The sequence below is a fragment of the Oenanthe melanoleuca genome, chromosome 2 (genome assembly GCF_029582105.1).
Source record: "Oenanthe melanoleuca isolate GR-GAL-2019-014 chromosome 2, OMel1.0, whole genome shotgun sequence".
NCBI lineage: Eukaryota > Metazoa > Chordata > Aves > Passeriformes > Muscicapidae > Oenanthe > Oenanthe melanoleuca.
This window is the reverse complement of record NC_079335.1, coordinates 79343753-79369443: the sequence shown is the minus strand read 5'-3', so window position 1 is coordinate 79369443 and position 25691 is coordinate 79343753. Positions and strand designations below refer to the sequence as shown.

Here is a 25691-nt window from a genome sequence, read left to right as displayed (position 1 = left end):
AAATGGGGGGGGGAATTTCATCTACTCCATAACCTATGCAGGTCCACTGTAGACTGTCAGAGTAGTCAGAAGTATGTTAAACAGGGTTTTGGAGAAGAGCTGTGTTACCTCCTAGGAAAAATTAAGATGCCTTAGAATTTTATTTCATTTAGTTCTGTGAATGACAGAGCTTTTTATATTTCTATATATGATACTGGTGCATAGCATTATGATGCAGAAAGTTGATTCAATCTCTATTCATAAATAGATAGGTATTGCCTTATTCATTCTTGATTTTGTTAGCTTTTTTTTTAAGAAACAGTCTGAGACTTACTGATGTAATTGATTATGCCACACATGTGCACACACTGTCCTGTGTGTACTGCTGATAATTTTCAAGTTGCTCTTTTAATCTTTCCTCTCTGTAATCACACAGTGCCCTAAACAAGCATATCCAGTCTTGGGATTTTGGCAAAAACTGCAGGATCTTTTTGCTCAGCTCTCAGGAGAGGCATAGGGTAGGCAGTGAACACAATAATTTTCTTCCACATCTTTCTTTATTAATTTAGCTAAGCATGAATTGATTGAAACATTTTATATCAGGGCTTGGTTTACAAATATGGTATTGCCTGATATTTTAATTCATGATACTATTTTTAAACCTGCATCAGGAAAGCTCAAATATTCTTCAAGTCTTTTCACAGCCTTTGTCATTGTGCAAGGACAATTTTTGAAATTTTTTATTGCAGTATTTTAAAAACCTATAGATACAGCTGTAAATATTAGATATCTGTATATTCCAAATTTTCCAATTTACCTTTTTATTCCTCTCATGTGTCTTATATGGCGTTCCTGGTTTCATCCCCTGCAGTGTCATGTTGCATTCAGTTCACTTAATATAATTCTCAGCTTCTAAATGTCTCTTGAACTTGTGGAATCCTGTTCATAATTAAGGATCAAATGATGAGTATAAGAAGTTTAAATTCTATACAAAACAGTTAGTACTTTTATGTTGACTCTAGCAGGTGGTCACTGTGCATTATAAAGTGTGATGGAACACTGTAAGTCATAATTCACAGTGTTCTGGAGCAGTGAACAGGCTGCCATTCATTGAAAATGGAAATCTCTTTTTGGCAGTTGAAACATGTCCAAACCATGCATCTCAAATAAGTTATTCTCCAGCTTTACCTATTAAATATACTCTGGGAGGATGAAGTTGAAAGTTAACAAGTAATTAATCAGTAGAAACTTACACCCAGCTGGGAAGAGCCTGTTCTCATACAGACTTTGCAAGATGCACAAATCTCTTCTTTAAAAATCCCAATAATGGTTTTGTGTCAAAAAGATGAATATGTAAAGAGAATCTAGGAGCTCTTGCCTGCATTTCTATAGCAGAATTATCATATATTATAGAAAATATCTGACTTACTACCTGAGATTTTGACTGGCATGCAGAGCTAGAGTTCAAGCAACATATGAGTGTTAATGATGCACTTTTGAAAGGAAGGAGGAAGCTAGGTGGCACTGCAGATTAAAATGTGAGCCTTCTCTTGCAGTGCCCAGAGGCTACCACCTGTTGATGGTCTTAGAGGAAAAAGCCAGATGTTCAATGGATTGTGTCACCAGAGTTCTTGTTCCTCACTGTTCTGCTTTAGCTTCTTTTGGTTTGATAATTCTAAATTTTCCATGGTATCACACTCCAGTTATTTACCTCTGATAAACAAAGGAAATTTTTAAATTTTAGCCTGTATCTAAACTGGAACTATGGAGAAAAGCTTCATAGTTCCTTCAGTCCTAGTAGCTGCATGATGAGAGTGTAATTGAACTTTGGTGATTAAACTCTTTTACTTCCTTAACTCTCTCTACATATTTTGCAGAAGCTGGAACTGGAACGATTCATGCTCTATGCTCATGGCCCAGACCTTTGCAGGGAGTCAGATCTCCGCCATGCCATGGCCAACTGCTTTGAAGCCCTAATAGGTAACGTGTTTGCATTTGTGTGTGCAGACAGTTACATTTTGTATGTGGCTGTGTGCTGTGTTGGCTGTGGTGGAGGAGATGTGGACCTGTTGAGTAGTGCTAGAAGGAGTAGGCAATGGAAAAGCTTCTTACATCATCTTTGTCCCTTCCCCTCTCCTGCATATACAACCATGAAATCTCATCTTCCATATCCTGGCTCCCACACACTGAAGGTGAAGCTGTTTCATGTCACTTCAGAACTCCACTTCTCCTGTGCCAACATGGCCTGACACCTGCCCCCTCTCTGAGGAGAGCAGTTCAGTCACCATGGCCTGGCAGAAGATAAGAGGTTCACTGCTTCCAGTAGTGCTTGAACAGACCTGCAACCTCAGCCCTGAATTTTAAACTGCAACTTGCTTTCTGGATGCATCAGGCACTCCCAGCTGAGTCACCAGACTACTTCCTCTGTGCCCTGCTAGCATTCTATGAATTTGCAAAGTAAATACCTTTTAGTCTTTGCATTTTTCTTACAGGTGGAAAGCATGGCAATATGCCATGGCTGGTTTAATAAAGCTGCCCTCTAGCTGAGGGTGATGGAGAGTTGTGTCAAATTTGCTGTTGGGCACTGAGATGCTGCACTGGTCTATAGGTTTATATTGCAGAGGAAAGCAGGGCCTGACCACAGATACCAAGCAGAAGGGTGGAAATCTCATTGTTACATCTGCACAAGCTCTACTTTAAATAGCATATTTTTATGAACCTTTACTTATTTGAGTACACAAAACAAGTTAATCTCGCTGGTTTGACTTCATATTCATTGAGATGTACTGTACACGTTACTAGCTATGGGAATGGTTTAGCCCTGATGCAGGTCTTTATGTACTACACAAACTCCTAAAGCATTTTGTCCTGCTTTGAAAAATAGATCATAGTTGGCTTAGATGTCAACAGTTCTGTGCATTCTGCCTTGGGCCAGATTGCATTTCCTCTTATCAAGAAATAAGAGTTTTCTTTTTAACTCTGCTTTGCTTTCCATGAACGCTTTGATCTTTAATTTAAAAATAAAAAGCAAACAGAAGAGGAGCACTAGATATGTATCTGTGTCTTTGTTCATAGGCTTCAGCTTGTCTAGGATGTAGTGATGAGAACTATTTGGCAAGCATTGAGATTTGCTGAGACATCAGGCTTGCTGTTTAACCTCCAATACAAAGCTGTTCAGAAAGTTAATTGAGCAGTAAGATTTTGCCAGTGCTGTAGCTAAAATCTGGGAGCTTGTTAAGGAACTATAAAAGTATATGTAGGGTCTGGAACTCCTGCTTGAGGCTCTTTTACAAAGTTTGGTGCTTCATGACAAAGTCACTGTGATGAAAAAAAAACAAAACAGAAGTATGACCAGGCTGCCTAGGAATTGTTTAAAATTTTGTGCTCTCTTAATATTTCTCTGCAAAATTAGTCTTATAAACCCCCAAACTATTCTTCAAGGAGTTCAAAGAAAGTAGTTGACCTAGTGAGGAATCAAAGGGAAAGGGGAAGGGAAAGGCAAGGCAAATCATGTTCTTCCTGTGTGTGGGAACATGCACTCTCTTCTCTGTGTTCTTGCTGTAGCTGTGTATTCCATTTGCTTTTGTGTTTACAATAACAAGTTTGAGCTTTTCAGAAGCTCCCCTGTAAAGCGTATTAAAGGACAAAATGCTGATACTAAATTTAAGAAGAGCCTATGCAGATATGGAGTATATAGGGTACACCCAAAAATATAATATGTTATATATACTTTATAATAATATGTTAGTAACATGTTAATAACACGTAAATAACAAGCTTTACAAAACTTGTTGGAGAGGGCTAGTGAGGGTTGTGTGTGAAGTTTAAAAAAAAAACCATAATCTTCAGAAAATGAGAAATGCAGAGATGCTTTTTCCAGTTCAGACAATAAATTACTGTAAGTTATAACCAATAAGGAAGGAAGCTCAAGGAAGACCTTGAGCTTTGCAATATCCTGACACATTGTTTATAATATAGTGTATCTTGTTGGAAGTATAGAATAAGTGGTGATTATTTGCTAGTTATTGAAATGTGTTTCATGGGTTTCCCTATCTGCAAGTGTTGTTGTGGTTTACCTCCAACCAGCAGCCAAGCCCCACACAGCCACTCACTTGCTCCTCCATGGGTGGGACTGAGAAGAGAAGTGGAAGGGTAAAAGCTGAAAAACTCGTGGGTTGAGATAAAAGTAGTTTCATAGGGGAAGCAAAAGCAGTGCACACAAGCAAAGCCAAACAAGAAATCATTTCACTGCTTCCCATGGGCAGACAGGTGTTCAGCCACCTACAGTAGAGCAGGGCCCTTCACACATAAAAGTGACTTGGGAAGACAAACACTATCACTCCAAGCATATCCCTTTCCTCCTTCTTCCCTGCAATTTGTATACTGAGCATGATGTCATACAGCCTGGAATATCTCTTTGGTCAGTTTGGGTCACCTGTCCTGACTCTGTCTCCTCCCAGCCTCCCAAGCACCCCTTAGTCTCCTCTCCAGTGTGGCAGTACCAAAAGCAGAAAAGATCTTGACTCTGTGTGAGCCCTACTCAGCAATAAAAAAAAAATCTCTATATTATCAACCCTGTGTTCATCAAAAATGGAAAACATATCCTTGTACTAGTCACTGGGAAGAAAATCAACTCTATTCCTACTGAAACCAGCACAACTGTATAGTTAGCTGTTTACTGAAAAATACTTTTGGAAATATATTGCATGTAGGTTAATTTGTTTAAACTTTTGCTCTTTGGATATATAATTTTCTATCACTGAAATAATTATTTCAGGTTTTTCTTTGCATTTTATGACTGTTCATTTATGCTGGTGTTTAAGGTGCTTTAAATTTCTCTAAAAAACAGGTGTTGCTACAGAAAGCATGCTTTTAAAAATTAATGTGTCGGAGATGAAGAAGTCCAAGATCTTTGACTTTCTCATGCTTAGTAATTTTCTAAGTACTAATTGCATTATTGACTTTTGGCATCTTGGTCCCCTCATGTAGGAGCTGTTTACCTAGAGGGAAGCCTAGAAGAAGCAAAACAATTATTTGGACGTTTGCTCTTCAATGAAAAGGTATTTATATACTTACTTGATTTGATTTCCAGTTCAAAAATAACTTGATGTGCTTTCCTGTTCATTTTTTTACTTAAGAATCACAAATAAGCAGAAATACTATTTTATGTAGTTCCTGGAAATTGAATTAGGACAGCAAGCTGTACTGATCCAGGCAAAAAAAAAATTATGGTGCTTTCTCAGGTGTGCTTTAGGTTGCTTGGCTCAGGTAGGGAAGGTGGGTGGTGTGGGAAACTTGATGGCTTCCATTCAAAGTGCTGCACTGAATCCAGGCAGATCCAGGCATCAGGCTCTGAGGGAATGATGCACATGTCAAGCAACTATTCTGTTTCATCAATTAAATCATCCTACCCTAAAAGCTTCAAACATGTAGTTGGGGAAAAAAAAGGAGGGTGTTTCATTCAGCATTTACCCAGTTGCACAGTTACAGTGGGCAAGAATACATCAGGCTGTGTCTTAGATGGCTGATAGAACATGAGCTGTATAAAGGAAAGGAGGTACTTTTACCACTGGGACAGCACACATGGCAGTGGTGAGAGGATGAATTCTATATTATTTTCCTTCCTCTAAGTTTGTGAAATGACAAAGCTTATTAGAAATAAAAGTATTTGGAAGCCTGTTGTAACTGTGTTTATGGGTTGCTCAGTGGCTGTAGTGAAGGAAGCCTTTATGAAAGAGAAGAAAATAAATGTTTTTTTTTTTTTTCTTTTTCAGTCCTTGCCTTTAGAGAAGTCAAACTTGCTACTGGGGAGTACTTGCAAATAAAGTTAGTCCTGAGGCTTAAACAAATCTTCTTCTTCCTTTAACCACTTTTTATGTGGTTCAAGGATTTTTCCACCTCTTTGACACAAGCTAATTGGGAGAACTACAGGCAGTTTGAACAGCAAATACACGATTTTAAAAATTAGTTTGCCAGCGCTATTGAATTTGCAATAAGCAGAGTCAGCATCTGAAATAGTTCAGTATTTCAAGTAATGACATTTTATTTAGTACTGTGGAATTTGTTAAATGACTCCCTTGAGCATTAAAGGCATCTCTCAATGTTTGCAGGACCTGCGGGATGTATGGCTTAATTATCCACTACACCCACTCCAAGTAAGTGTATCCCTTTCTGTAATAAATTTCACAGTTCTGTTTTATTTTCAGGGATGCTTTTCCATAGATTTCCATTGTGATGACATCTCAGAAATTGTGCTAAAGACTAGCCAGAGGAATATATATATGTTTTCCTTTGTGTTTGGTTTGTGATTTGTTTGGCTATTTTTTTTTAAATAAGTAGTGAGTTTTGCCTCTCTGAGAATTAATCATTTACCTTTCCGTAGCTCATTTTTATTATATAACTGTGCCTGTACAATAAATCCAGTGAGAGGTAACGTTTTGACAGCTTTTTGTTTGTCTTCTCTAAGTTGGAGGAAAAGGGAGCAAAAACAATCTAGGAACATACTTTCTTTACCTGAAATTGGGCCTGAAACCTTAATAATAGGAAGACACATTAATTGAATGGCATGAAAGTTTTGATTTTATTCTATGTATCAAAGGTTACAAGTTCACAAGCTGTCAGTTGATGAGGCTAGAAGTTGGGAGACTGATGTCCCAGTCCATTCCCCCCCTTCTTGGGCAGACATGGAGCAAGTCTCAGAGCCTCTTTGCACTGTAGTTCTTTGTCTTCAGTGCAAGCAGGAGTGTGAGGGGTGCTGCAAGAGCAGCACTGAGTGCACAGCCAAAATCTTCAGCAACAAATCAGTGTATGTGAAGAATTTTTACACCTCCATCCCTCTTGAGTGTAAATACAAAATATTCTTAATAGGAAGATAACATTTTGAGATACAGCACTAACTGTCCTGTGTGGTGGCACACATAGCTCCAAAGCAGATTGTTCTTACTCTGAATTTCTTTCTTTTCTCCTACTTTATTTTAACCTTTCCATCCCTGCTTTCACAAAGGAAACATGCACTCTGCTTAGAAATTGGCAACAGTTGGTGTAGGAAGCTTATAATTTCTTATTACTGCCTTGACTTGTGTGATGGAAATTGTTTTCTTCCACATCCCAAAACCATCCTAGGGGGTTTTGTCAGTAGGTAAAACACAGGCAGCTCAGGCTGGCCTTTGAGCCTGAAGAATGGCATGTTGAAAATTCCTAAAAATCACTGTAACAACATGCCAAATGAGATCCCAATCAATTAAAAAAAAAAAAAAATAATAGTTCTGGGTAAGATGACAGAGTTACAGATCCTCAGTTCTGTGTAGTTGGCAGTAGCCAAGTCTGTAGAAATGTTTCTGAAAAATAATTAGTGGTCATCTGGATACATATGGACTTTCTAGAAAGAGTCAACATGTAAAGACAAATTCTGCCTTACAGATGTATGGGAAATTTTAGGAGACAAAACAGCATGTGATAATGCAGATGGTACTGTCTGCTGGGTTTCCTCAGAGGCTTTTGGAAACTCAGCAAAGGCTTTTAAAATTTTTATGTTTTTTTTAAGAAGCAATAAAGAAAAAGCAACTCCAGTGTAAAATGTCAGTCCCTACAAGATTTAAAGCCATGGCTGAAACATAAGAAATGGAGAACAGGAGTGAAATGACCACATCTTGCAAGGAATGGTGATCACTGGCAGATTTCCCTTGGGATCTTTGCTAAAGTACAGGCTGTTCTCATTGACAGCCTAGGGAACAGGATGAGCAGTGAGGTGGCAGTTGGTTGATAGTACCAAATTATTTCAGGTAGCAGGGGTAACAGTAGACTGAAGAGTTGCACTCTGGTTGTGGGAATGCAAGGGTGACTCACTGTGGATTTTAAAAAAGCAGAAGAAATTCTGTGTAGGTAAATAGAAGGGGCTGTGCATGAGGAAGCAAAAAGCAGTCTCAGCTTCACATGCAGCTGAACTTCAAAATGACAGTTACCACTCAAGCGTGGGATTTTGGTGCAAGGATATGCAGCTCTATAAAAGTGTGAGCTGAACATTCAGTACAGAAAAAAGACAAATTGAATGTAATCAATTAATAGAAAAGGGGCAGACAACAAACCAAAAATTATCTCAATGCCAGTTTAAAAAGCTGTGGTTATTCTCACTTTTTTTTTTAGGCATCCTCTTCTCAATAATTCCTCCTCTAAGACATTACCATACCAAAGAGATGCTCAGAATGGGTGGAGGAAATGCTTAAGCCATTTCCCACCTCCACAGAAATGGCATTAAACAGTGTCATTGCATCAAGGACATCAGACAAAAAACTGATAAGAAAAGATATTGACCCAAAGCAATACTTTTAATTTTCTTGTGTTAGTGTTCCCTTTTGAATTTCATATTCAAAGTGTTTATTCTTGATTTTTGATACTTCAGGAAATTGGGAGAGATTGATTTGGGTTTTGTCTCGACTTGATATGCTGTCAGTCTGCCAGTCGTATTCTAATAATTTCTGAATCTGTTGCTCAGTTGCAAACAATGTGATAATGTTAGAAAAAGCAAAAATGTACAATTATACATGTTTTTGAAAGTTTGTATTATGCTACAATTCCTCCACATGTAGAGCCATGCAGGTGATGTGTTTAAATGCCTCAGCTGTTAAAAAAGCCTACATAAGAGCTCATCTCTTCTTTGAGTGGTAATTATCCAAGACCAAAAGGCAGAGGAAACTTGGTTTTCTCAGTTCAGCTGTCCATGGAACTTGCTCATTGTATTCTTTGCCCTTGATTTAAAGAAGGCTTGCTTTTCTCTGAAAATTTCTGCAGCAGTCTGAGTTCATCATTACTTACACTTCATTTTTCTTGCAGCTGCAGGAGTCCAATACTGACAGGCAACTCATTGAGACCTCTCCAGTTCTTCAAAAGCTTACGGAGTTTGAGGAGGCAATTGGAGTCATCTTTACTCACGTTCGGCTTCTGGCACGTGCATTCACTCTGAGGACTGTAGGCTTTAACCATCTGACTCTGTGAGTACAGAGCAAGAGTCCTCATGTAGCTCTGCTGGCCCTGCTGAGTATTTCAGATTTCCTGGTTTGTAAACAAACTGTGTTACGTTTATCCTGCAATAGAGCAGCTATGGTCACAAGCCCGCCTGGCTCAGTATGCCACCTCTGACAGTAGTCAGCAGCAAATACCTTGGGAAAGACTGTAGAAGGTGTTAGAGACCTCTCCTGGTTTTTATTTTGAGCTTTCTGCATGACTGATGTTTGTGCATCACACATACCTGGAGGTACATTTGGGCAGAGAAAAGAAGTAAAATTATGCTCTGTGGTCCAAGCACAGCCCTTGTGTTCTGTTGCTTGCAAAGCTGCCAGGCTCTGTTTTCAAGCACACAGTACTATAGAATATGCTGAGTTGGAGGGCACCCGTCAGGATCATCAAGTCCAGCTCATGGCCCTGCATAGGGCACCCCAGGAATCACCGTGTGCCTAAGAGTGTTGTCCACACACATCCTGAACTCAGGCAGGCTTGGTGCTGTGACCACTTCCCTGGGGAGCCTTTTGAGTGTTAAACCACCCTCTGGGTGAAAAACCAATCCTGACTCAGCTTCATGCTATTTCCTTGAGCCCTGTCTCTGGTCATGAAAGTGAAGAGATCAGTACCTGCCCCACCATTCCCTTCTGCAATTAGGTCTCCCCTCTGTCCCCTCCAGGCTGAACAGACAAAGTGACCTCAGCTGCTCCTCTTGGCTTCCCCTCAAGACCTTTCACCATCACAGTTGCTCGCCTTTAGACACTCTCTAATGGTTTAATATTGTCTTTATGATGTGGAGCCCAGAACTGCACACAATATTCAAGGTGAGGCTGCCTCAGAGCAGAGCAGGACAATCCCCTCCCTTGCCTGGCTGTGATGCTGTCCCTGATCCCCCCAGGACAGGGTTGGCCCTCCTGGCTGCCAGGGCACTGCTGGCTCATGTTCAACTTGCCATGACCAGGACCCCCAGGTCCCTTTTTTGTGGGGCTGCTCTCCAGCCTGTCATTCCCCACTCTATACACACAACTGGGGTTGTCCCAGGCAGAGAATCTGGCACTTGCCCTTGTTAAACTTCATATCAGTGGTTACCCTTTCCAGGATCTTGTATGAGTTTAAACCCTGATCCTTTTCTTTCTTCCGAATGGACATTTTTATCTGTTGAAGTCATTGTATTCATTAGTTAAAACAAATTTGAGATAGAGATCTTATCCCATTACAGGTTTGATGTCAACTGCTCTTCTCCTTCATTTAGTCTGTGGTCTGTAATCTAATGATTGCGTTTATTTGAAGCTATTCTGATTTGCTTTTTGCCTGTAAGTTGGTGTTACTACGGTAATGAGCTGTGTTTTCATCTCACCTGATTAACACTGAAAAATTGTCTTAAATGTGTTTGGAAATGAGCACTTTCAGATCACTCTTCATTTTAATTTGTGTGTGCATGCTGGTTTTGGTTTTTTCCTCATGAGTGCTTATTGATTTTGCTGCATTGATGTCTCATTTTTCAGAGGCCACAACCAGAGGATGGAATTCCTGGGTGACTCTATAATGCAGTTGGTAGCCACAGAGTATTTATTCATACATTTCCCTGATCATCATGAAGGGCACTTAACGGTGAGACTGCCATCAATCATATTCTCCATAAGAGCAAGAGTGGGATGGAGACTGAAATTATCAGAACAGCTAGTGAATTGCTCTGAGTTTGATTAATAAAAGAAGCCTCAGCAACCACTGTTCTTAATAAAACTTTGTTAATTTTAAGTCATGAGCACTGCAATGAATAGAAAATGGTGATTTATGAGCCCACTGCAATAATTTCTGTTCAGTCTGTAAAATGGATCAAAAATTTTGAAGATGTCAGCAATGAAATTGAGGACTAAAACTAGTTCTTCTTTAAATAAGGGTGTCTTAAACCATTTATTTAAATAGATGCATCATGTGTCTTTTTTTATTCCTGGCTTCTAATCTGTTGAACATGCATACAGGCAGGGTTATGCATCCTGATGAAAAGTTTTTACAATTTATTTTGGTCTGGTTTTCCTCTTGTCTTCAATCTGGAGTTCCTGGGGTAGCTTTTGAATTAAACTTTTCTATAGTTAAAGTCATCTATTGATTGCTATAGCCTTTTAGCCTCTCATATTTGGGCTTTGAACAGCTATGTTTGGGGATATTTCAACAATTTACTGTACTTTAAACACAGCATGATAGTATAAGTAGTTTTTTCCTGATTGATTCATTTAGCCCTGCAGCTGGAGACTTGTGGCTTTGTTTGTAAATAACAATTTTCTTGGGCTTACTAAATTTTTTTAGTTTACTTGAACAGCAAAGCAATACATGTATCAGGAATGTGAGTCAAGTTTTCTGGTTAAAGTTAGGAAGTAGCCTAATTCTAGAGTACTTTCCTCAGATCAATAAAGGGATGACAATGCTAAATCTCTAGCAGGCAATGTGTTACCAAGAATATGATTCTTGAATCTTTTGGGCTAAACCAAGAGAAAAAAAAAATATATGCTGTGTTTAAAAGTAACTTGAATTCTTCTTCACCATTTCATAAGTTTCAGTTACATTTGTATGGATTCTTCTGCACCATTCAGGAGACAGGATATAAAGCCTGGTGGGGTTTTTTGCTTTCTACATGACTTTTAAGAATGTAGGCATCCATAGTTTTATAACTCTTGCAAGAACTCTTTGGCCAGGAGTATATGAAATGTTGCTGTTAATGGGTGTAAATGCTCAGAACAATCCCTTTTTGTCACATAATATAATGATTACTGAGTTGGAAAGTACAAGTACAAGCACACTTCAGTTTTTAAGCAAAACTGCAAAGTTAGAGTGGAGTGGATGCTGAAACCATGTAAAGATAAGAAGAAGCAGGCAATGGCCTAAAATAGAATTTGAACTCTGAAGATGTTCATGTAGAGAAAAAGAAAATGATCTTAAAATGTTCTTAAATTTGATGACAAATTAAATAAGACATGAGAAAGGAGATTGCCAAAGTGGAATCTGAAGAGAAACAGCAAACACTAAGCTCTTTCTCCTGTCATCTGTGAACATACTTAAATTTGAAGTAATAGTAGAACATCAACTAAATGGTGTCTGTTGTGTTGAGGGCAGTTTTGGTCAAGGGTTCCACTTGACTGGCAACACAGTGGCTTCCTAGTGTGGACTGATTACTTGTGGAGAGATGTCTATAAATTGACTATATTTAAGATTAAAAAAAAATAAAAAAAAAAAAAAAAAAAAATGGAGAACATAGTCTCGTCTACATACTTGGAGATATCCAAATAATGTACCAGAAAAGAGGTTGACATTTTGTTGGATGTTAGAAGGTACAGCTTCTCCAGTACTGGGTTATGGATACATTCTTCTGGTACAGTAATGAGTAGTGGTATGCTGGGTGAAGGTGGAAGAATTAGGAAAAAATCTACTATGTAATTAGAGTCAAGCTCCAGTTGAGCTTATCATATGTCACAGCATCTGCAGTGATACAGGCTTTGTGTTACCAGTGTAGAGACTAACTAAAAAAAGCTGTTGGCAAGGTACAGGGACTGTCTTCTCTCTGTCATTAAGAGAAATTGAGCTTCTTGCCTGACCACACTTGTAGAGGAGGCAAATTCTGATACAGAACAAGTTGATAACCACTGGGGTTTTTTTTGTCTCTCTCGTTCACTGGGTGGAGTATATGTTGCACTTTGTTTTATGATACTACTAATCATGATTATGGATCTCATCAAAATAAATAGTCTGCAAACACAACAAAAGAAATCCTTCTCCCGTTACAAGAAACAGATTTTTATCATGGGATGCTGTGCTTCTGTCTCATAGGTTACATATTAGGATATTGTAGTTAGGGTACTTAGGATATTGTTGGGGAAAGTATAGTTTATTTATCTTAAGGATGTGAAAGGGACAAATTTTGGAAAGGAATAATTTATAGTAGTAATAAATAGTAAATTATTTAAAACAAAGGTTAAGGAGGCAGATAATAATGCTATCTGCAGTTTGCCTAGTTTACAAAGATCAGGTTGTGAGTATCTGCTTCATACATCATTGACAAACAAATTATGAACATACTGTTCTTTATTTATCTGTTGTGAGAGATGAAGTATCAAGTGCAGCAAATAAATCTTGATTTTTCATAAGCTCAGTTGACGTGCTGGAGCCAGGTAGCATATAACTTGTATCTAATAAGCTGAGCAAATGTGATGTGGAAGACAAAGAGAGGAAGAAATGTGTCTCAACTCTAGATTGCACATAAACTGTGGAAAAGAGAGACATTCTTTACTCCTCACCCCTGCCTCCTATAGTATATCTAATTTCTTTAACGCTGTTCCGTTTAAAGCAAAAAATCAAACAAGCAGGAAAAACACTGACCTTGTCAAAGGTTCAGAAATTCTCCCTAAAATTCCAAAATACTCCTTTAAGCTGTGTAGGAGCTCTATGTCTTTGTTAGAGCTCTATGTTTAAGTAATCTGTCTGGAGCCAAGGTTAAGTATTTTCATTGCACATCCTTGACATTGTCATATGTGGAACATATTAGGGCAGATCTGTGTCTGGGATGGATTGGCTCCACTGTGCAGAGCTTTTTGCAGAGCAAATAGTATATCCAGGCTGTCCATCTGTATATTCTCTTCTCTGGCCAAAGGAATGGAGCAGCTTCCTCATCTGCTCATTCTGAAACACTGAACTATCTTGCTTTATTGTGTATTTGTTTCAGTCACCACCTATTAATTTATTATTTGGTGGACACTGGGGATTGTTCCATGGACTCCAGAATATTAACACTTCATGTGGGAAAATGTATACAACTGTGTATTACTTAAACTAGAAAACCACAGATTAGCTGAGAAAGTACAGGACTCATGAAGAGATGGTACATAATTGCAAGGAAGCACACAAACAAGCATTTTTAATGCATGACATATATACAGGATTAATGTGTCCATAGAATAAGTAAAGATTGGTGAGAAGAATTGAAACAGAAAGAAAAATCACCAGTAGAAAGAGTGACAGAGTGTGTATGAATCACTTGAGGCATCCTGAATCAAAATGTCAGTAAACTGAGAGAAGTGAGAAGCCTCAAGGATAAAAGTAACTTTTTCTCCCCAGCTCTCCTAGGTTTTGTAGTTTGTTATTGGCAGTTGTTATTATGGAATGAACTTTTTTCTTTTGCAGCTGCTGAGAAGTTCTTTGGTGAACAACAGGACTCAGGCCAAGGTGGCAGAAGAGCTGGGCATGCAAGAGTTTGCCATCACTAATGACAAGACAAAAAGACCTGTAACTCTTCGAACTAAGACTTTGGCTGATCTCTTGGAATGTGAGTTAATTTGGTTATAATAATTTAGTGCTTAATAACTTCCTTTTCCTTGGGGCTTGTTTAAGAAAGCCATTAGAAATCCCCTAAATCTCTATTAAAAATGTATGTTCAGGTTTCCAAATGAATTATGCCTATACCTCTGAAAGCCAGATTTTTGAAGACTACCTAGATTTTTGAAGTCTGTATAAAAGCTTGAAGGAGGCATAATTGCAGATAGAAAGTTGAAGGCTTAGAAATCACAGGGTTGAGATGACCAGGTCAAAAGCATGTCTTCAGAGTTAAAGCTTATACTCTTGCAGTTTCAGTGTTTAATTAGTATGTTCTTGACACTGTTGGAAGACAAAGTAGCTCCTTCAGCAGGTGAATATTTCTGTGGTTCATTTGTCTGCATTTGAGGAGGTTTTTAAATGGTCACTCCATAAGAGGGAAGGCTACAGGGAAATGAAACTATTTCTAATCGATTATTGGAAGCTTGTGCTACCTTCTTTCCCATGAAATGGAAACAGTGATAAATATTCTGCAAAGAAGGTTAATCTCTATCTTGTACATTTTGATATATTTTGCAAGCCATTCAGACCACTTGGCTTTTGCAAAATCCTGTAAACAAGTGGAAATAGCGCACAAACAGGAGTGATTTATATCTAAATTATTTTATGGTACCCACTAGTGATTTATTTGTAAGTATTCATGGTCTCCTAGTTAAAATGTGAGATTAGGAGCAGAGTGTTGTTTCCAGCACTTTAAATGACTGGGTGGATTTGGGTAAATCACTTAATCTTTTGGTCAACTTGATTTTTTTTCCCCCCAAGTATGCAGGATAATAACCTCATCAGATCACTGCTCTGAAACATAATTGAATGTGGCTTTAAAGTACTCAGAGATACTTGTTTCTAAAAGTGCAAGCCAATAATGCTTTCCTTGGATGAGTGACAGTTCCTTTTTCCTCCCCCCCAGCCTTTATTGCTGCCCTGTACATTGATAAAGATTTGGAATACGTTCACACTTTCATGAATGTTTGCTTTTTTCCACGGCTAAAGGTAAGATCAGTCAATTTTCAGTCAATTTCCCTTTCCTGCCACTGTGTTTTAACACATTGTGGCATTTGAAACTCGTACTACAATCTCTCAATCATAAAAGCATCTTTGTGTACTTTCTACAGGAGTTTATTTTAAATCAAGATTGGAATGATCCTAAATCTCAGCTTCAGCAGTGCTGCTTGACTCTCAGGACAGAAGGAAAAGAGCCAGACATTCCTCTCTACAAGTAAGAACAGGCATCTTATGGAAACCAGCTAATTATAAATCTTCCTTATATATCAAGCAAGATTTGATCAGTCATCCTACATTTTTCCCATAGTTTGTTTTCATTGTCATTATCTCTACTCTCTTTGAAAATGGAAAATACTGTCTTCTAAGGTTTAGGTGTTTTAAGCCATTACAAGGAAGATTTACTAAGCATTTTACCTTTACAGTTGTAAGGGAAAAACATAATTTTTATTTTGGAATGTTTAATTGGCATAATTCTATATTTGTCTTTCTTTTAATGTAAGGAAAGGTGGTATTGTTGAAAAAAGAGTTAAACAAATGGTTGTTTTGTTATGAGGTCAAGATACCTCCATTCTATTCTCAATAGCAGATTAAGTTTCTTGATATTATTATGCAAACATAATAATGTCTTATGTTACACCTCCTAATTATAGACACTGTTCTCATCCACAGGCAGGCACTGAAGGGCAGCACAAGTTTTGGACATTTTTGCTGTGCAGTTCAGCTCACAAATGTTCCCATGTTCAATGACAAAGAGCTCAGGGCAGTACATGTACCTCAGTTAGATACCTGAAGCTGGATGGGATAGATCTCCCTTTTCACTTACAGATTCTAAGTAGTGAATAGCTCCTTCAAAAAGATAATAAATAATAAACCTTAGGCTGTATGTTGCATCCGTATCCATTCAATTAATGTAGGAAAGGGTGCAATGTTAGCCCCGAAATAAGAGAGAAGGGCTGTGAAAATTCAAGGATGGTGTTGTTGGGATTATTATATCAAAAAGATATGAATAATGAGAGTGTAAGTGCATTTGTCGCAGGTAGTGAAGTAAGATTTCCAGTGCAATGCAGCAGTTCAGTGACAGTGACACACACTGCACTTCAGAAGTGCCATCCCCTTAACACTGCAGCCAGTGCTCTGCAGCTCTGACTCCTCTGTGTCTCTGTGGGAGGGTTCAGAGCTTTGTCTTGGGTGAGGGGGATGAATTAAAAAAAAAACAGTTTCCCATTTTTTAAAAAAACCACTTAGTACCAAATGTTTGTTTTGTTTTGCTGTGATGATAAATTGATTTTTATAGTACAGCTCAGACCTAGTAATACTCTGTTATCTTCCTATTATCTTGTTAAATTCCTTTTCTTGGGGTTATCTGTTTCACTGCAGTCAGTACTATTGCTTTTAAATTTAGGATAGGTTTTATTTGCTCTTGTCAGTGCACGGAGAAATAGAGTACTTTAGTTAGATAGTTTAAAAATTGATGTGAAATTCGTGCTCCTGCTAAAAAGAAACAAGGTAGTGGACAGAACTTGATCTGAAAGTGGGGAGGGATTTGGGACAGCAGTAAGAAACTGCCAAAGAAGCAATTCTTTGCACGTCTAGGGAATTACCTTTTCCCTTTTAGATGGTTGTTGAGGTATGTCCTAGACTTCAGGTCAAATGAAAAGTTTGTTTTGTTTTGTTTTTCAAAGCTGATATAAAATTCCTTTGTACTGTGATAATTCAATGTAGAGAGCTACCATGTCTAATACAAAGTCCTTATAAAACCTTGCTACCTGCAAAACTCTCAGGGACTAAACTTCTAGTGCACACATAATTGTATGGGTGTGTTTATTTGCAAATGCACAGCTATACATAATTTATTACTTTATTAAAAGTGTTTTCACAGTCTTTGAACACTTCACATTCCGGTTTGCACTTCTACTTATAGGTTAAATAAAGTTTTAATTTTCATGTGGTGCTCCTGAGTGAGCCTGGAGTAATAAACATGATCAATATAAATACTTTTCCAGTAATCTCTGGGTTAATGTGATCTGTACAGACATCCTTCAAGCCTTGCTCTGCATTTTGCATTAATTGCACTATATGTATTGACCAAACTGAAAGCTTGGTGAGTTATGTGCCACAAACAGATTCTGTGGTTTAATACTCCCTGCTTGAATAAAATATCTTTTCTTTCAGGACCTTACAGACAGTGGGACCTTCTCATGCCAGGACATACACAGTTGCAGTTTACTTCAAGGGGGAAAGAATAGGATGTGGTAAAGGTCCAAGGTATAGTAAAAAATTAATCACATGGTGTTAGGGTGTGGTGGTGTCCAAAATGACTGGGCATGGAGATAGATCATTGTATGGTCTGCCTTAGAAAAGGAAAACTGTAGAGCCTTCTTCAAATTTCTCTGCTTCAGGAATACCTGAAGGGTTCTGTGTTGGCATAATTTAGGACCTTATGCTTTTTTTGGTGAACTTGCCTTCAAAGGTGGCTGGCAATGACCACCTGTTTGTGGCTCTCAGACTAGAAACTGCAGAACAGCTCCCAGGAAATAGTGTCTTTATCTTGGTATTTGCTACTGGATTGCTGCACAACTTACACTGGTGAGTTAAGAGTGCTGCACTAGTATGCTTTTTTTCTTTTTTTTTTTTTTTTTTTTTTTTTTTTTTGAGGTTACTACTTCTAGGCATTTTGGAATGGCTTTAAGTGTTCAAAGACTTCAGCCATGAAGCCCAAAAACCTCATTTTATGCTACCAAATCTGATGGTGGTTATAAAAATACCATTGATTTTTTTTAACATTCACTCATCTGTGGTTTTGTTCCTTTTTTTCTCTCAAGTAAAAGCAAATACTTTAGTGAAGAATGGACTGGAATATTTCATTTTTGTTATTGATCTAAGTTAAGAAATATTCTATGGGAGCTGTAGTGCTATTGCTCACATATTTATGGAAAGGCTGATATATCATACACTCTGGGAATTACTAGCTGCTGGTTATTCAAGAAGTTTCATTCCAAAAGAGTAACTAGTGCTCCACTTTGTCAGAAATTTTAGTTTATTCTGCACAGCTTAGATCTCATGTAACATGTTTTTGTTTGGCTTTCACAGTATTCAGCAAGCAGAAATGGGAGCTGCAATGGACGCACTTGAAAAATGTAAGATATTTGGGCAACAGAGAATTCATAATTTATTTCTTTGTTCTTTAGTGAGGCAAGGTGCAGATTTTGTGGGGGATAAGTTTTGAACACAGCACATATGATAAGTGCTGTCAGCTTCTAAGCAGCAGGTTTTCCTCTTAGTACTTTCAAGAGAGTTTTGTAGCAGTTGAAGTTAATACCATCCAAACAGGTATTTGTTAATGGGAGCTGATCAGCTACAGAGGATTCAACTTCAAGGGAGCCCTGTGCAGTAAAGTTTCCTTGAGGTTTTTCATGCTTATGCATGCAGTGGGATAAGACTGCATAGTCTCCATTGCTTGGATTGTCTCACCCTTTAATTTAGGGTGAGAAAATAAAATTTGATCTCAGATTATCAGTAGACTAGGTTAAAATCTAAGAGGCAGATCCCCAACAATTTAAATCAATATTTTTCTGTCAAGAAGGGCTAATATCAGCTGCAGATTCAGGGATATGTGTATACATCTCCCTAATATCAGCTGCATAGCTGGCATGGGAGCAGTCCTTCACTGAAGTGTAGTCTCAGATATGAATGAGTGTGGGCAAGCTTCTTATATTAAATAACTTCAGTCAGTTGGGTTAAAGTGCCAGGTGTGGGTGACCTGTAAGCAAATAGATTACAAGCATTTTGTGCAGCAGAAATTCTCTATTGAGAAGAACATGGGAAGTACATTTTTGGCATTTCATTCAAAGGAAACACATGCAGTTCTTCAGATGTCAAAGGTTTTTAATCTGTTGTCTCTGCATCTGGAAATTCAAGAGCTTAAAAAATTCAGAAGGCAATGAATCTGTGTAGTTCAGATATGTTTTTATATCCATCTGCTAAACATATACTTCTCACCACCAGTAAATTTGACAAGTAAAAAAATGTAACTTCCCTTCTCTACAAGATGTTACTGAAATTTTCTTTGAGTGAATTTTCTTGTGGCAGTATCACCACTCAAGAGAGCTGTGAGTTTCATAGCCTATCAATCCAAGGACTTCATAGTTCTCTTCTGACATATATATTTGTTTAAATACCATAGAACTCTAGAGGTCTGTGCTCCTGCTGCCCTTCAATTCAAAACAGAGCCAACTTTCAAGTTAGTTTCTCTGTGCCTTGCCAGTCAAGTTTTGTCTTTTGGGATGGGGGTTACACAACCTTTAAGAGCCCCTGTTCTATTATGCATATGGTTGTGCAGTGGAGTTGTTTGGTTTGGTTTGTTTGTTGGTTTTCTAAATGCATAAGTAGTTAACCTGAAGTCAGTAGTTTTCATATAATTATTTATATGATAGCTATGATGAATTTATTACATGACTTTCCTTCTTACCATCCTAAACATATTAGAACAGGTTGCTACCAAGCTGAGTTCTTAAAGAATCATGTTATAGGCACAGTGCTGAAAATCTGATTTTCATTTTATGGGGCACATGAGCAACAAAATATCCCAGAACTCCATTAAACAAAGCACTAGTGTTTTTAAAAACAACAGCAATTTAAAACCAATTTTGTTTAGATTGCTTTCTGGTTTAAATAAATATACTCTCCTGTGCCCAAGTTGTAAATAACTGATGAATAAACCTTTTATTCCTGTGGTATATGTAATAAAGGACACAAATTTCACTGACCAATAAAACAAAGCAGGAGAAAGTTACTCTGTTCTACCGCAAATTCCTGCAGTTTATGTGGCTTCTGCACCATAATCTCTAGCTGAGAATCTGTGCTGCCTGGGACCCAGAAAAAGGAGGGAAGAGCTTGGTGCCAAAGAGGAAAAAGCTTGGTGCCAAAGAGGAAAAAGCTTGCTGCCAAGGTGCTCCTCCCTGAGAAGCCTCAGCTGAATTCTCTCTCAATAGCCAGAGAGAGAGAGAGAGCAGTCCTTTGCTGAGACATTTACCAAATTTGTTTATGACTTTAAAGGTCAGTGTAGTAACCTTTTGCATTCATCTCAGACTGGGTAGGTAGCCAGTGCTGATCCCAGAGCTCTGTGTGATCCCAGCAGGATTTGCCACCAACTGCAGCCTGTCACATACTCTACCAGCCCTTTGCTTTCTGTCTGGCTGGAGGGTGCAGATCTCAAAGCACAGACACATGTGAATGTCAGCACCCTGCTCATGCAGAAAACATCACATTCTGTGAGCAGTGCACTAAAGTGAGGGCAGTTCTCTTCAATTATATAAGCTGCTTTTACAGCCTCAGTTCTAATGTGTACCTACATATCAGCCAATGGACAAATGCCTGAAAGCAGAAGCATCCATCTCCCCAGCTATTTCTACATCTCCTCAACCTTGTCCAGTCTGTTTTAGGCAGTCTTCACTCATCCATGCTCTTAGACTATGCTAAGGCTGCTTCTGGTACGTAGCCAAGCATTAACTTTTTCAGGAACAGACCTAACTGCATTCCATCTTGCTACACTATTGCTTTCCCATTAGGATCCCTGCCATAGTGTGGGGCATACAGTTGATTCTGCATGGTCTAAAACAATAATAAAAATAATGGAAACATCTACAATGCTTGAAACCAGTGGCTCATACTTTTTGGAGTGAGAACAAGGCAAAAAAACCCTGACAGCATTGACAGTAGTTCCACATTCATTTTTCAGTATCGACCACCTGTTGCTAAGGGAACAGAATGTAAAATCCAGGTAATACCTGGCCATGTTGCTTTACCAGGATTTTATATTTTATTTTTGTGAGTGTATTAGATTTGGCAGTGCTTTGGAGCAGGAGAAACAGATGTAAGGAAATCATGAAGAAACCAAAGTCTTATAACACAGTCCTGGTTTACTAGGTATTACAAGAAATAAATGAGTAAAAATGGGAATGACATTGTTCTCCTCTACCTCTAATAACATCAAAACCAAAATGAGCTGAGGCTTTCTCTGTTACCAGTTTGTTTATTAATGTAAAATATTTCTCCTTGTGTCAGATAACTTTCCCCAGATGGCCCATCAGAAACGGTTCATTGAACGGAAGTACAGACAAGAGTTGAAAGAGTTGAGGTGGGAAAGAGAGCATCAAGAGAGAGAGTCAGAGGAGACTGAAGAAGCAAGGAAATAAAAGGATGCCACAGAAGCAGTGGCATATTTACTTACTTAATAACTCTGACTGTGGCCTACGGAGACCTAACCTAGTTTCTTGCAGATGATGAATGAAGAGTGCCTGTTGATATCAAAAAGAAAATTGTAATCTCTTCCTTTAAAAGTGTGTGCAAATATAGTATTTCTTTAGTTTGGTTTTTAAGTTTGGCTTTTTAATAAGATTTGGGTTTACACCCTTTTAATTTTTATGAAAAGTTATTGATTATTTTTATTGTTTTTACTGTCTTGTATGAAGTAATAAAGTATTAATTTCAAAAGCTAATAGGAGGGGAAGCTGTTTAACAATTGTCTCCTGTGTCTAAGTGCTGTATTGTAAGTGACCAGCAAAGTTACTGCATGAACTCTGCTGTGGAGGAAGAAAGTATTATGAGAAACTGGTTCAGCTGAGCACTTAAGCATGTACCTAATTTAAGTTTTGCAGCTAAATTTACTTCTTGAGTCTGCTAAACCAGAGCTTTAAAGTTCAGGCCCTTTTTACAGAAAATACTACAATAATTAAAAGGAGATACTCAGTTTTGCTTTGAACAGTGAATGACACATCTGAAATGTGACATAGATGTGTATGGAAGATTGAGGTGTTTTGCTATTAAATCACTGTTATAAGACTTGAAGAAGATAATTATGAAGCAAGAGAATGGCAGTTTTTGTAGAGAATGTACATGTAGTTTACATTAACAAGTTTCGTTTCTTTCCCAGCTTCTTGTTCTGTCAGGCTGGTGTCTGCTTTAATGGATTTCTTTGACAAGAAGATACCAGTGTGGCCATTACTGTGAAGTAGTGTACTAGAAACTCTCTATATGGGTGCTGTTCCAGAGGGGCTCATTGAAAACACTTTTTGTAAAAAGAAGGGTAGAATTTGTCCCCAAAATGTATTCCAAAGGTGGTGTGCAGTTTTAAATCACCCAGTTTCCTTGATTTTTTTGGTGTCTGTGGCTTGTATTAGACAGACAGATGTTTCTTCTATAAAAGCTCTGAACAGCACCAGAAATGGAAAATCCACTGTGTCTGTTGGTATTTTTTCCCACTGGTTACTAGCGTTGTTTGTTCTTTTAATTTTGCTGCTTCAAGCCATTCATTTCCATTAAGCTGGTTCTTGGTTGATACAGTCCCTTGGTAGGTATTGTGTAGTCATTTTTTATCTTTCTTTTCTCATAAGCGGAACAGATTGAACCCTTATTTTCCTTAGCTGCAAGTTTTCTTCCTGAAAGAGAAAAGATGGTTTTTGGCCAGTCATTTATTCATTTTCTGATGTCCCTCAGTTGTATGTATTAAAGTATGGGGCAGCATGGATGCACAAGTCTGGCCCAAGGAATTCATGCAGACTTATGGAAGAAAACTTTTGCCCGACAGCCACACTACACTGAGCAGCTTCTTCAGTGATTGTCTGAAGCACCTCTCTGTAGGTGTGGGATGGACATCAGGAAAAGCACTTCACTGCAGGTGCCAAAGTAGGCACCAAATGAAGCTGAAAAATTCAGACTACACAAGTGTCTTCCCAAAGTTTCACTTCTGAGCTAATCAATATGTGTATTTTCAGAAGCATACTTTTCTACACTTGCAATGTGAGATGCACTTAGAAAGGGGGGTTTTTTACACTTGAGCCCACACTACCTTGCTTCTTCCAGCCTCTATGATTTGCCTTTTCCTAATGGATTGATGCTTAAAATCCATTTCAGAGGATAATGGAAAAGAAAAAAGCAAACACATTGTGATTTAGAGTGATAATAAACCATTAAAACATAACGGAGGGAATAAAAACAAGGTAAAGTCAGGGAGCTGCTCTCTGCTGAATGCTGCTGCCATTTGACTTTTGAGAAGTGATTGTAACTTCTTATAGCTTCAGTCGTTAAATAAAAAGCTGAAATGCTTCTCAAGAGTTGGAAGCTTGAAAAGCACCAGCAAGTCCCCTGTCCACAGGCCTTTTGTATTTCAAATTCTTTTGTATAATTGCCCATCTGCTTCTGGCAGAAAGGTGAAATGGTGCGGTGCTAGAGGGCCAAGTGTAACTGTATACTCCATTATTTTATTTTTCCCTCTTAACTGTGACCATTTTCATAAGTTCAACGAATAGAAAATTACTTCATTTTCAGGTGTATGATTGCTTAGCAAATTTCAGTGTATTTGACATCATCAAAGTACCCCAGTGGAATTGCTAGCTCATAGTTTAACATTACTTTCATTATTCCTATATATAATTTCACTTTCCAGCTGTAAGAAGACTGCAGTCATATTCATATATATTTTCATTAAAATCCATTGAATTTGTCAGATAGGCTGTTTTGGAGGAGGAACTCACGACTGTTCTTTTTTTCTTCTTTGACCCAGAAATTGCTTGGAAAAAACAAACTTTTAAAATAATTCCTACATTCCAGTTACTGCAGTTAATGAATTTTAGGCTTTCTTCAGTAAAATGTAGATAACTGTGTTTTTACAAGTGGGCTATTTTCCGTTTTTTTGCTGCATAAGTGTGGGCTAGGAAGATTGCCTGAAGCAATATTACTTTCCTTGTCTTCAGAACAAAAAACAAAAGGTAAAAAAAAATATTTTTCCTTTATTCAAACCGCAGTGTCTTTCTGTGTATGGGCTGTCTAAAAGCAGTGGCTGTGAATGTTCCTGTTAATTTCAGGAGTTGTGTAGAATGTGAAAACTGAGTCCTTTACAACAGACATGCAGGAGGGGAAGCCTCTTCAATTTGCCTTGATAAAAATTATCATTGCACTTGTGCAATCAGTAGAACAGCTGTAGCTTATAGCTAGGCAGCTTGTGCTGCTCTTTTGTAAGTGTGAGGGGTCTCTGGTTTACTGATAAAGTCAGTCCTTTTTTGCTTCAGAGCTGATCTGTTCTCTGAGCTAGAGGTTCTCTTGCAAGATCATTGACTTCAATTAGGTACAAGTAGATTAATAGAGAACAAGGCTGAGGTCTGTGTGAATCCAAGGGATCCCATGAACATTTTTAATGTGAGTATGTATAGAGCATTGAATAGAATTTTAGCTGATTTGATTGGGGATTTAACTGAATTTACATAAAATTCATGATATTATTTGCAGACCCTAAGTTTGCTTTGTAAGATTTCAGTTTCTGGAGGATTATTCAGCAGCAGTACTAAGAGAACCTTGGTCTCTAAGATTGTTGTAAACATCGTTGCTAATAAAGTTTCCCAGAAAAGACTTCAGGCATAGTTGTTACTTGCTAAAACAATTTGGAAAGATCAAAAGGCAAATCCTGATCATCTGTCTCATCCCTGCTTCAAAGACTCTGATTATACAGGCTACATATTTAAATGAAATAAGTGGTTCACTTGTAAAAAGTTTCTTTTTGGTGGAGTTTGTAAAGCCCTGTGAGAGCTCAGGGAGTTTTCATCTGCATCATTTACCACTGTGCATTGTCTTTGATGAGGATGGTATTGCAACAGGAATTTCTGTGACCCGTACATCCACCCTGCTTCTCCCCCTTCCTGCCCACTCCCCACGGCACAGATTCACATTTCTTTCTGGGGTGCTAAGATTAAATTGACTCCAGCTGTGCATATTCCTCTATCCATCAGGGAGCAGGCTTACCTCAGAGCCCTTTCTTCACCTTCCTGCTATAGGTAGCAAAGGGAGCACCAACTTGCACCCAGAGTCGTGCTAAGTATATTTCCCTTTGCCTCAATCATCCCTGCATTCCTCAAAAGGATTTCAAAGCCTTTCTTGAATAAGGGTAGAAGTGATTTGCCTGTGCCTTACAATACAATCGTACTTGAATGTTTCAGTCGTGCCATTTTGGTGCTCTTCACAGCACCTTTGTGGAGGGACTGTTTATTCTGAGAGATGGAAAGAATTAAATTGTCACTGGGGGCCAGGCTCAGGATGTCTGTGGGAGGGCAGAGAAGTCTCATCCAGTGGATGCCTTGGTCTGTGGTTTTAGAATTGTCCTTGCAAGCCTGCCACCGTTCTCTTGCCATACCTCAGAGGGTCTTCCAGGGAGAACTTGGCCATGCAGGCTGGGTACTGGCACCCTCATCACCTTTTCCTGTGGAGACTTGGAAAACAATGATCAAGAAACTGGGGACTCTACTGCAAGAAACCCAAGTCCAAACAGTGTGTTGCTTGTACACCTCTTAAAAAAAAACAAACAAAAA

The 25691-nt window shown here is 38.3% G+C and overlaps 1 protein-coding gene across 1 annotated transcript in view; it reads left to right on the top strand.

Moving 5' to 3' along the window:
• DROSHA (drosha ribonuclease III) overlaps nt 1–25370 on the top strand; it is a 73784-nt gene extending 48414 nt beyond the window's left edge. The window contains exons 23-33 of the mRNA XM_056483827.1: nt 1857–1959; nt 4969–5039; nt 6090–6134; nt 8809–8966; nt 10479–10584; nt 14146–14287; nt 15242–15324; nt 15447–15550; nt 17509–17601; nt 18427–18473; nt 21400–25370. Coding sequence (XP_056339802.1) covers nt 1857–1959; nt 4969–5039; nt 6090–6134; nt 8809–8966; nt 10479–10584; nt 14146–14287; nt 15242–15324; nt 15447–15550; nt 17509–17601; nt 18427–18473; nt 21400–21530 — 1083 coding nt within the window. The 3' untranslated portion in view covers nt 21531–25370. The remainder of the gene's footprint in view (nt 1–1856; nt 1960–4968; nt 5040–6089; nt 6135–8808; nt 8967–10478; nt 10585–14145; nt 14288–15241; nt 15325–15446; nt 15551–17508; nt 17602–18426; nt 18474–21399) is intronic.
• Nucleotides 25371–25691: the final 321 nt, after the last annotated feature.